This window comes from Talpa occidentalis, unplaced genomic scaffold (assembly GCF_014898055.3).
Source record: "Talpa occidentalis isolate TD23 unplaced genomic scaffold, MPIMG_talOcc4v2.1 talOcc4.13, whole genome shotgun sequence".
NCBI classification, from domain to species: Eukaryota; Metazoa; Chordata; class Mammalia; order Eulipotyphla; family Talpidae; genus Talpa; species Talpa occidentalis.
The window spans coordinates 96,847,031-96,859,366 of NW_023601322.1; the positions used below are offsets into that span (position 1 = coordinate 96,847,031).

The 12,336-nt window shown below is 40.0% G+C and overlaps 1 protein-coding gene across 1 annotated transcript in view; it reads left to right on the top strand.

Annotated features, from left to right (window-relative positions):
- The window catches only part of COL25A1 (collagen type XXV alpha 1 chain), a 358,553-nt gene that overhangs the window by 267,144 nt on the left and 79,073 nt on the right, over nt 1–12,336 (top strand). Inside the window, exons 11-12 of the mRNA XM_054694567.1 lie at nt 7,225–7,251; nt 9,197–9,241. Of these exons, the coding sequence (XP_054550542.1) occupies nt 7,225–7,251; nt 9,197–9,241 (72 nt within the window). The remainder of the gene's footprint in view (nt 1–7,224; nt 7,252–9,196; nt 9,242–12,336) is intronic.

A 12,336-nucleotide genomic window follows, 5' to 3' on the forward strand; every position in this document is an offset into this window, starting at 1 on the left:
TGCTAGCAAAACACAGAGGATAAAAATAAGCTCCCTCTGGGCGCAATAGAGAAGACCCACAAAGCAAGCGAGTTATGGCAGCTGAATCTCTGCGGTTAAGATTGTCCCATGAAGACCAATTGGACTGCTTGGGAAAATGCAAGTGATTAAGTGAGACTGAAGACGGAGGCCACGGAAGACGCAGAACTAGAGACTCAACACCCATCTCAGCCTGTCCACTCTTTTCTTTATGCTGTGTTCCTTTACACCCTGTTCAACTAAGTCATGGACTTTTATGCTGAAAACATTTCAGCACACCCTCTTGTATTCTCAACATTTCTCAACAAGTTTTTCCTTTGACATTTCCACACACTCCAGCTATGAAATCTGAATCTTGTAAAACATCGCTTGAATTATACTCCAGACATACATATAATAATGGTTAGAATTTATGTTTCTTGACCTTTGCTCATCAAACATCCAAGTAAAACATGGAATTTTATTTAAGTGCATCTCAAATGAATCCTTCCAAGGTCAGATGAATTTCCATTATTTCTTTCTAATTTCATTTACTCTTTCTAAACTCAGTTTATATATAGTCTGATCTTGTGATGCATTTGACCAGGTTAATCGCTTTCAAAAAGTTAGAAGTAAAGTCTGTTGCCCCAAACCTTTGAGAAAGTCTGATACTAACACTTCACGACTCCATATGTTAGATTAAATGTGTTGTCATGCTTCCCTGTAGAATTAGACTTCTGAAGGTATTGTGTTCATTTTGCCTAGCTTTTATGAAACCAGGGGAAAAAATCTTAAAAGGGAAATAACTTTTAACAGCTTAATAGTTTGGGGCTTTTATCCTCCCCTTCAGAGAGGGACCGCCTCTTTTTCTGTTCCCTGTGTTTTTTATGACAGAAGCTGGTTGTATATTCTTGTATCCAGAAGTGACCAGCAGCTTTCAGAACTTCAGATTTCACTGTGAGCCTTCAGGGACAGAACAGGAACTGTGTCCGCCCCCTGCTCTCTCAGAACATCATTTCCTAATAGCAGGCAACCAGAACTTGCCTTAAAACACCTCCCGAGAGGCATCCTAAAGCACATCATTTAGAAACTCTGCATCCTGTTTAAGTAATTAATACCTTGATCAAATTTGTACTAACATCAGTGGTGTCAGAAAAATTCGTTGACTTTTTTCCATTCCAGGGTCTGCCCAGCAGAAGGCTCTTCTTAATTGATTTTTAAATATGTTTTTATGAGCTGGAAAGTGCAGACAATGCCTTATGGTTATAAAAGCATCTGTTTCTTTTTTTTTTTTTCCCTTACACTGTTACTCATTTTTGTACAATATTTGATTTCTCCCCTCAGGTGTAATCCCCATAAATCTCCCATCACCATGTAGAAGCATCCATTGCTTAGCTGCTTGCTTTGAAGATCAAATTGGGTGGGTAATTCCACCTACTGTTTGCGTAATGGATTTCCATGGTGCATTGGAGTCTGTAGAGCCACATCCACACCTATCACACCCTGTGTTCATGAGACCGCCATGAACGGTTCCTGCTTTGCTCTTCCAGTATAGAAACTAAGAACTGAATCCTTGACTCATGCCGTACTTACTAAGGGACTATTAGAATTGGCCAGCGGTGTCAGAATCATGATGGCAAACATGAGAGTGGAAGCTCCTATGTTAAGATACTGTCATCTATAGTATAAGAACAAGCTTGACTGACTTTATGTATTCATTTATTTCTATCATTTTTATGATTCTCAACACCAGGGACCCACAGCCCTACACTTGACCTGCCTTCCTACCGACATCCCCACCTTCTACCACCCACTTGAGTCACCTAGGGGAATACAAGCAGCTGGTGCTCACCCCTTGGCCTTTGTACTGGCTGTCCCCTTGCCTGGAACATTCTTCCCCCATCTGTAGGCATGGCTGTCTGCCCGACCTCTTTCAGAACTCTGTCCAAGGGTCATTATGTCTGAGGCCTTCACTGAACCCCAGTTTCAAACACTCCATCTTCTCCCCAGTCCTGTCCTCCATCTGCTTTAGCACTTACCTCGACACAGTTTTATATTTTACTTCTTTACTGTCTTTCCGCTTCACTAGAGTGTGCAGCCAAGGAGGCATGCTCTCTTTTGTTCATTGCTGTAATCCCAGACTCGAGACAGTGCCTGACATGGGATGAGCAGCCGAAAACTATTGGGTGGATGAATGAACTCAAAAGGATTAGGTGAGCAATTACTGTGTGCCAACCACTGTGTGCGATAAAAGATGCTTAGAGAAAAAAAAAAGAAGAAGCAACCAAACAATGACACTATTGATGATAAATTCAACAAAAGAAGTGTTGTCATCAGGGTGTCTTGGAGAAGAGGAGCTAGCCCTGAGGTGGGGCTGCAGAGCCCTGGATTAGGAGATAGGCAAGGACGGAGGACTAGAAATAGGGCCAAGGGGAGGAGCCCGTTATTGGAACAGACAACAAAGGGTGGAGGTACTGTGATATGAAAGCTTGGCTTATGTGGCCAACTATATTATTGCAAAAGTTGGGACTTGTCCCAAAAACTCTGGGAAGCTGCTGAAAGATGACTGCTGAAGACAAGTATCCACCTGGTAGCCTGGTGCAAGCTCATTCTAAGCACTGTGAGAAAGGATGGGCGGAGACTGGAGTGGCTGTAGATACTGTCACTGTGAGGAGAGGGCTTGGCCAGAGCATGGTGATACAGATCCCAGAGGGATGCTCTTGAATACGTACCTGGGGGACCTGGAGCAGCAGATAAAGGACCACTGTCCAGTGCAGGTGGTTCGCTTTTGGTAAAGGCAGTCCCTCCACCAAATAGGGACCATCATATTTCTTGAACTTGCTCACCATGTGCTCCCCAATATTTTACATAATCTTTAGATATGGAATCTAGCAGGGGTGGGGGAAGGCAGGAAAGAACACCAGAAAGCTCTGTCATTTCTTACCTGTTGGTGACTGTTCACTTAGCTTGCACTTCAGGGTATTTTCTGAAGCATCACGAAAACGTTGGTGTAGAAGTTCTTCATGTTGTTCCTCCATGTTTAGAAGTTTCCAGTGGCTTGTCTGATGTTTGTCTTTTGAATAAAGTTATGCCAACAAAAGGAGTTCATATACTTTACATCACTCAGAGAAACATTGAAATCACAGTTCAAGATTTCCTGGGTCAAATTTAAAGAAATACCACCCAACTGGTTAATAATAAGCTGCAGGGTATTTTCAAATCTTGTAACATATCTACAGAAGTTGTTTTGAAAAATTAAAGAGACCAGTTTATTTCCATCTTAATTGGGTGTGTACCAAGTATATGCAAATATAAAGGTGCCTGCCAAGAAAATGTGTGAAAAAGGAGTAATTCATTGATTAATAAGAATGAGCTAGAAATTTTGACCCTTTGGTTTAGAAAAAATTGCATTCAAGCTTACTTAAGGCATAGGATAACAAGAATGGAATTATTTTAGAAACCTTAGAACATTAGAACAATAGACTTAAGGAATTTTAGGAATAATAAGGGACACTAATTTGACCAGTGAATAATGAACTTATCCAAGTCTTGTGGAAGCTGAAAATATAAAGAAGTTTACCATTATATGCGAGTGAATGGTTCTAATTTTAAAATCAGTTTTTGAGCAAAGCCTTCATTGTAACTTTGATTTTTTTTTTTAATCTGCTGGTATGTTTTTTCTTTTTGTTCTTCCCTCCCTCCCCATTAATCCTTATTTCAGATATGTCCCTTTCTTTCTTCCCTCTCCCTGAGCCACAGAGCCCTCACCGTTTTTACCAATGTTGACTAGTTTTTGTTTTGTTTTTTTTTTTTTTTTGAAGATTTGTTTATTTATTTATTTATTTATACAAGCACTGGGAACAGTCAGAAGCACAGGAGGGTGAGAGAATTCACCAGAGCCAGAGCGGGGAGCAGAGCAGGCAGAAGGACCAAGGCACACTGCTGAGGGGAGCAGCGGGCGGCAGGGGAGGTCTGCGTGCCATGCGGGACCCTCCTCCGGTGGCCGGGGAGCAGCCAAGGATCGAACCGGCGCTGCAGAGGCTGTGGGCAGCTTCGCAACCCAGCGCTCAACCGCTGCGCCACCGGGGAGGCCCATGTTGACTAGTTTGTAAAAGTATTTGTAAGCTTAAATGTAATGACCATAATGACACAGATACATAATGGGGTTATTAAGGATATTAAAGATACTCAAAACACATACAAATGAGCAAAATAAGCATGTAAGTAAGATAAGCACATAAGTAAAATAAATGTGTGTCTCTGTGTCTATACTTACTGAAATGTATGTCTGTGCTTATATTCAACACTGGTTTATTCCTAGTACCCTCCCATACCCCACTGGCACCCCCTGTAATGAATGACACTCTCCCTGGCTTGCTAGCAGTGAGATCAAAGAAAAATATGTACATTTTTGGTAGCTGAGAATATGTCCTTGGCAACATAGTTATGAATAATCTACAAGACATGTATTCCCAATTCATATTTGGAGTTTAGCAAAAATAGCAGGTTTCCTAACAGTGAAGAGGAATATTTATTTTCCTCATAGCCATCTTTTGACTTTCATTAAATATGGTGTTCAACAAGAGAACTAATATAATTTCACAGATTTTAGAGCAGTGAGCAGTCTTACTTGATCTTGGGTTTAATGTCTTCCTGTAACAAAGTCCACACTGAAAAATACCAGCTATGCTAGTCTCTACTTAAAATATTTGATTCAAAATTCTCTCCTTTTTGTGTCTGAAATACTCTTTTCCAGGGTTCTGCATTAATGTAATGAAATATCCAACTTTACTCAGCAATGTTTTTTTAAGTGGCAGAGTTCGGTTTATAATGGGAAACAAACCTTTTTGAACATACACATTCACAGTCTAAACATTGAATTAATGTACTTTTTGTTTTATGATTTCCTTTCTAACATCAACATTTTAAGAAGTGAATTACTCTGGAGACACTTGGGGGAAAATGGAATCACAGGCAATGATAAAACCAAGTCTTTCCCTCACTCTCAGATCTATCACTGTGGCTTCAAACCTCTGCCTTTCCTGCACTTTAATGTTAGTTTCCCAAACAATTTACCCAAGTGAGGAAATGATTACGCGTGTTTATGTGTGTGGAGAAAGGGGAAGGAACCAGGGGAGAGCAGGATGCCCTTATGAGGAGGCAGGGGTAATTGAATGAGAAGATCCTGAGGGCCAAGGGAAGGATGGATTCCAGAGTCTGGTTGGAAGCATCGCCTGGTGCTTGAGGTCCGCCTGGGGAGGAATTGATGAGAGGTGTGAATGTTAGGGAAATTTACACCTGATTGTCTCTATTTTCTCTGCAGAATATGACATAGGGAGTTTTCAGTAGGAGTGAGATAGGATAGGAGAAGGTCTGACCCCACAGATATGTCAGGCAAGCTCTTTGAGAAGTTGGTTAACTGGGTGATCCTATAGGAATAGAGAAAGTTGGTACTGCGGGGCACTTTCTCTCTCCTCAGGATGATTAGATGCAGGAACAGTCTTCCTGTGAGGATTGCAAAGTAATTCAAGGAAATGATTCCTAGAATGTTCCTAAACATTGTGTATTTGTAATTTAAGATAAAGGCCAAGGGGAGAAACAGGAACTCTCCTGCACTGTTGGTGGGAGTGCAAACTGGTCCAACCACTATGGAGAGCTGTGTGGAGATTTCTGGACCTACTAAACATAGAGCTTCCATAGGATCCAGCAGTTCCACTCCTAGGTATTTACCCAAAGGACACAGAAACATCAATTCCAAAGAGCACCTGCACCCCTATGTTTATAGCAGCACTATTTACAATAGCTAAGCTTTGGAAACAACCCAAATGCCCAAAAATAGATGACTGGATCAAGAAGATGGGGTCCATATACACCATGGAATATTACTCAGCATTCAAAAAAGATAAACACATGCCATTTGCAGCAACATGGATGGCGCTGGAAGGGATCATGCTCAGCGAAATAAGCCAGAAAGAAAAAGAAAAATACCGGATGGTCTCACTCATAGCAGGAATCTAGAAAACTTAAATAAGGGACCAGGAAAATGAATAACTATAAGAAAGAAAATATCAAAGTCAACAAACAGCTATGAACCAGAGACACTCTATGGGGGGTGGGGGGAGGGGAAAGGAGGGATTGGGGTCAATTTAAGGGAGTTGTAATTGTGTGGGGAATATAAAAATAAAATTTAAATAAAGAAAAAAGATGAAGGCCATGACCAGTTAGTTCTTCCTCTGTGGCTACTCTTGTGCTTTCCTGATGGCCCCCAAGGATGAGTGGAAGATGTTTGATCACAGAAGTGACACACTTGAAAATAGCCCTTCAGTTAAGTGTGATGAAAGAACAAACTCTTTGCAATCGATGGTAGAATACCTACCACTTTGCTCAAATATACTAAACTGAAAAATTGGGGGAGGGGCAAAGTGGAAGAAAAGGGATCAGTATTTTTCTTTCATTATTTCTCAGTTGGAAGACATGGCATTCTAGCTGGTTCTCTTTGCACTCTCCCCACCATCCCAAGCTGTGCCTTGTAAATAAAGTCACCCGAATCCCACCTCAGTCTTTGTGGCTGAATCTCAGCACTGCCGCATTTCCACTTTATATGTAAATATTCCCGTTCATCTTCCTAAATATTGTGTTTCTCCCAACTCCGCTCCTAGTCTGATAGGTTAAGCATCAGCTGACAGTGTCTTTTGTCGCCTCTTCTGGAACCCACCCACTGGGTGCCCCAATAGATCTTGGGGTTTCCTACTGATTTGGAAGCACATTTTTGTGTAGGTTAGTCAGCCACATTTCACAAGAGGAAGAGTAGAAGCAGAGTGCTTCTTTTGTAACACTGTTCAAGAATTTCCTTTGCTAATCTGCTTACTGAAGTCTTGCAGATCATATAATGTGTCTGTCAGCTGGGGAACTGCCTTGCATTTTAACTACTTACAACAGCCTTCGCAGTGAAATTGATGTCATATTTGCAGGTATTTAAAGAAACAGATGCACTGGAATAGTAAAGTTTATCTTTTTAAAGGAAAAATCAGAATCCTGTCACATATGCTTAATGTTCTTCAAAAGAAAAGACTCACTGTGCACTTCCAAATGAAGAGTTTCATTCTCCTTGATGCCCAAGACAGCATATTTCATTAAAGAGAACCTTACAGATTAGGACAGTTTTAATTGGTTGTTTAAGTTTCAGTGTTACAGTACTATGTTAATTGAATTGTTTTTCTTTTTTAGGGTCCTCTGGGGCCTCCAGGACAAAAGGTAGAGTATAAGGAATACTGTGAAAGTAATTATTCTCCCAGGGCCTAGTGGCTAGCCTGAGAGGTGATGGAATTCACTACTGTAGGTCATGCTGGAGCAATCTGCTTTCTAAAAACGCAGTCATGTACTGTGAGACATTAGTTTCTAATCAACGCTGTTCTAGAAAATCCAATAAATCTAGAGCAGACTCTTTTTTTAAGCTGTCTGCCAAACTCGTAGATTATTAAATTTTTAACTCAGATAGTAGTAAAACATGGTGACAAACCTTAGAATGTGAAGGGTCATACAACATTGCAAATTGAATGTGTGGCTTTATTCAAACATGATTCACAAATGACACAGAACTGACCAGAACAAAGGGTGTTCTTGCTGGTTTGACTGTACTGAGTGGCCCACTGGTGTCTCCTCTGCTGGAGGGAACTGAAAAGTAACTTCTTGCTGACCATTGCACCATTATCCATGGGCATAGGATAGAGCATCACATTCAGGAGGAGAAGGTGTAGCACCCCCAAAATTACATCAGTTCTAGAGTAGTAACTGTTTCAGTAGCGGATAGATGGCGGCTGCTGTTCCCTGGGACGTGTCCCACTTCACCACAAGGAAGAAAATATATTTGACCGAAGAAAACATTGTATTCCAACAGGTGTTAAAGCATTTATTCTTTATTTTTGAAATCCATCAAAGAAGAGACTTTTAATCCCCCAAGCACTAGGTGTGTGGTATCTGTTGAAACATAATCTTACAAACCTAGTAAAAGCAATGCGTTGTGAGACAACTTTTGTGTAGAACACTTTATCCTCCACCATAACTTCTCTATTAAGTGTGGTATGAAATTGTAAAGCTGCCCTAATCCACACTGGGCCAAATTGAAATTACTGCCCGGCCTCTGGGAAGTCCTTTCTCGGCCCACTCCCCAGAACCACAGAACATTCTAAGGAACTTCCACCTCTATGTGTTTTGCATACAACAATTATGTTTTCATAGACTTCATTTTTCATGGCAGTTTTAGGTTTATAATCATTGTTCTTTAAACTTTTTCTCATTATGATTGAAGAAATTTGATATTCTACATCTACTTTCAAAAATCTATCTTCTAGTGCTAGACAAAGAATGAGCATATTTCACTTAAATATGGTTTCTCCAGAGCCTGAAAGGAAGGTGTTTGGTGGGAAATGACATCACTGTGTGAAAGCTTTTGTGATTCTGTATCCGGTTCAGTGTTACAGATTTTCTCAGTAGTGAATGTCTTTCTTCTTCCGTCTCCACACGTATGTCTAACCGTTCCTAGTCACCCCCACCCATGTGCATGCATGTCTGGCAGTGTTAGCCAGCCACACATACACACATAACTTAAAATTTGATGGGCAGAAGTTGTGTTGTTGCTAGCCAATGTATAATGTCTGACTTTTCTAGTCTACTTTGCAAGACTCTTGGACTCTTGCTTGATATAAATGTACATTCTAAAGGTCCGGTCAAAAATGCTCTTCATACAACAACTCAAGTTTACAACATGGGCCTCTGATTAGACTACTTGTGGAGCAAATGTTTGTTATTTTAATTGCCTTTTTTCCCCCTGGTATTTAAATTCATGAAAATCAAGAGTTATCACCACTGCTAGGATGTTCCTAATTCTTAAATGTACCCAAAGGTAGAGCCACATGGCTTTCTGATAGCCCTATCAGCCCATACAAACATCTTTCAAGCCATTCTAAGAATAAATGGATATTTAGAAACATGGTTAAATGTTTACCCTGTAGCTTCTGGGAAAGCTTGATGAATCTGTTTATATTATTCTGTATTTGAATTCAGAGAGAAGAGCTAGAAAACATACTGCCCAGCCATCTTTTAGCAAGGTCAAGTTGTGGCTGACATGACTCAAGCTATACAAATCAAGGATTCAAATTTATTGTATGAAGTCACCTTCACTTTCCATGTGTCTCCCTAGGGTTCCGTTGGAGCGCCTGGAACTCCAGGGGTGAACGGGCAAATGGTAAGTTGTATAGAATATAGTATTTTTGATCATTTGAAGAAGATTAATATCACAAAATTTATTCTAGTCTGTTATATTAGTAGTGCATTTGTGTGCATATAAAGATACTATATATACTTTTAAAATGCAGGGACATCATGGGGCGAATGGTGACAATTTTTTAATTGCTATAGAAGCCTTAGTCAGAGAATCTTAGAAAATTTTCCATCCTGTGTTGACATTATATATGAGAAACAAGTGTATCTTTCTCATAAATACATACAGTGTAGGGGAAATGCTATGTATAATACCCATTGTGGTAAAATGCATTCTGGCTTATTCTCATCATTCTCATCAACTTGTATGTTTTATTTATTTCATTATTGAAAATAACTGTTACAGAGGACTCCCCTAAATCTGGAAGCTTTTTTTCTTTTTTGCTGTTAAGCAAAATTTGGAGTTAGACTGACCAAGACCAAGCTCTAGTAGTATACTTTTATTGTACTGTTAATAATAAGAGGAAGAGAAGAATAAACTTAAAAAAATAAAAATAAAAAGCCCCATAGACATACCTACATGCATGTGTGCATTTATTCCTGTCACATGCCTCCTGGTTGCACAGAGCACTCAGCATCACACTGCAGGTGGGTCTGACCTTCCCCCCCCCACCCCCGCCCATGGTCCTCCGCTTGCCCTTCAGTCTGGAAACTCAACAGAAATCAGGAAAGCAACTGGCTGGGCCAGATACCTGGGAGCCAGGGCACAAGCAACGGACAGAGCAAATCTCCCGTGACTGTGCCTCCTGGTCCATCCTCCCTTCTTTAATAAGACAAACAATCTCCACTCAAAATTACTCAGTGGCCAAGGGCACGTGTCGCCACTGAGAGGCCATGAGAATCCCCAGTCCTTGGAGTCTCTGGCCTCAGTTTCCTTATCCATAAAAGGGAGACCACAGCAGTTCCCACCTAATAGGGTGGACATGAGAATTGATTGGGGTAGGAAATGGATAGAAAGTTCTTAGGACAGTATTTGCTATTCGAGTTTCCCTTCATTTCATTTTAGTGACAGGCTGGAGATTTGATCTGTGTTTTAAAAGACGCTCCCTGTTTCCAAAATAACTCACTTCCCCAGTTAAATGAATGTTTAAAAGCCAGGTTCATGTACCTGTTAGTCCACGAACCACACCCGCACCCAGACTGTGGCTGTCCAGACCGCAGCTCTGTTATCCGCTTGGTAAAATTCATGTCTAGTTGCTTCACAAATTCTGGAGACAGAAAACGGACTTCCTCTTTAGAATGTTGCCCATCATGGCAGGAGACATAAGCACAAATTTAAAGTTGGGTTTGAAAATTACATAAGTCAAGATAATATTTAGAAAAAAACCCAAAATATGGAAATGACGTAAATATTTTTAATGTTGGTGAGAAACCAAACTTGGATGTCAAAGGTGAATGCTTTGCTCTGTTCTTCTTTGTTTCTTTTCTTTATTCAGCCTCAAGACAATCAGGAAAATTTGTAGGAAACTTCCACTTGAAAAAAAAACTTTAAATTGTTGTATCTGTGCTTATGAAAACTGCCTCTTCTTTACTTTTGCAAAAGAAACATGCAATTTCCTTAGCTGGAGAAAAGAATGTGACATTTTCTTGTCCTGGTCATCAAGCTTAAATTATATGTCAAGGAAACAGATGATGAATATTTGCAGTTTTATGTCTTGTTGCACATCTTTGTGGCATTTAAAGATTTCTGTAAAACTTAGAGCAGCTACATGATTTTGCGCTTTTCTGAAGACAAGTAGCTCAATTCTCTTTTTCTTATTTCTCACAACTTAACCTAAAATGCTGTATGTTCTGTGAGTCCTGGTTGTCATCTTACGTTTGTAATATTCCCTGTGCCATTTTGGGAGATAAAGTGCAATTGAACAGGGGACCCCTTCAATGAAGCAGAAGGTCATTTAGACAATAAAAACAAAACTGGAACTAGAGTAATAATTCCATGCATACAGCATATGAAATGCACATTGGACTTCCAGGATTTTTTTTAAGAGAGCTTATGAAAATGTAGTGATTTTTAAGAAGCACCTCATATCCTTCAACTGTTTGAAAAAACATTTTTTTTCACATTATGATTTCACTTTTTCCAAAGAAGTACTTTTGATACTTAGAAAATAGCTTCAGACAATGGTTAGAAGTATTTGACTTCTAAAGCCATCAGAAACATGGCAAACAACTAGAAAATAAAAAAAAAAATTCTCATGAAAAACGAAAGGAAAGAAGACTATTTTATGGAATTATTTTGTTTGCTCTCCACTTATTTTCCTTCCATTCAGACTGACAATGTTGATTATTGACTTTGGTCAATAAACATGGTGACCAACAGCCAAAAAATTAGGGCAGATTTAATGCTAAGTCTTACCTAATAGTATGGAATGTTGCCTTCTTCTTCTCAATTTTATTGGACACGGACATTGTTGTCATTCTCATGAATAAATCTTGTTGGCTTTAAGGTACAGTTAACATTTTATTTGTGCTCCATGATTCATTCTCTTTCTCTCTCTCTCTCTCTTTCTCTCTCTCTCTCTCTTTCACTCACACACACACACACACAGAATCACACTTGAAGAGACATATATCTGGATATTTATCAACTGGACCCTATTTCACATACACTAAAAAACCTGGAGCCTTTCAGGATAATTTTCTGGTAGTACCATTTTTTAAACTGAAGAATCCTTTGACAAAAATAAATTTTCTATAACTTTTCTTTGCATGTTTTTGTGTGGGAACTTTATTTTTTTTATTTGTTTATTTATACATACAAGAGCTGAGGTACAGGCCAGAGATGGGGGGCGGTGAGAAGATTCACCAGAGACAGAGTGGGGAACAGAACAGGCAGATCAACCGAGGTACACTGCTGAGGGGAGCAGCAGGTGAGTCAGGAGAGGTCTGCTTCGCCATGTGGTTTCCTCCCTGGCCGGGGATCGAACTTGTGCTGCAGAGGCTGCGGATTGCTTCATAGTATGGTGCTTAACCCCTTGTGCCACCAGGGAGGCAGTGTGTGGGAACATTAAAAACATGAACTCTTCCCAGGTATAATTAGAACCTGTGTTTGTAATACTG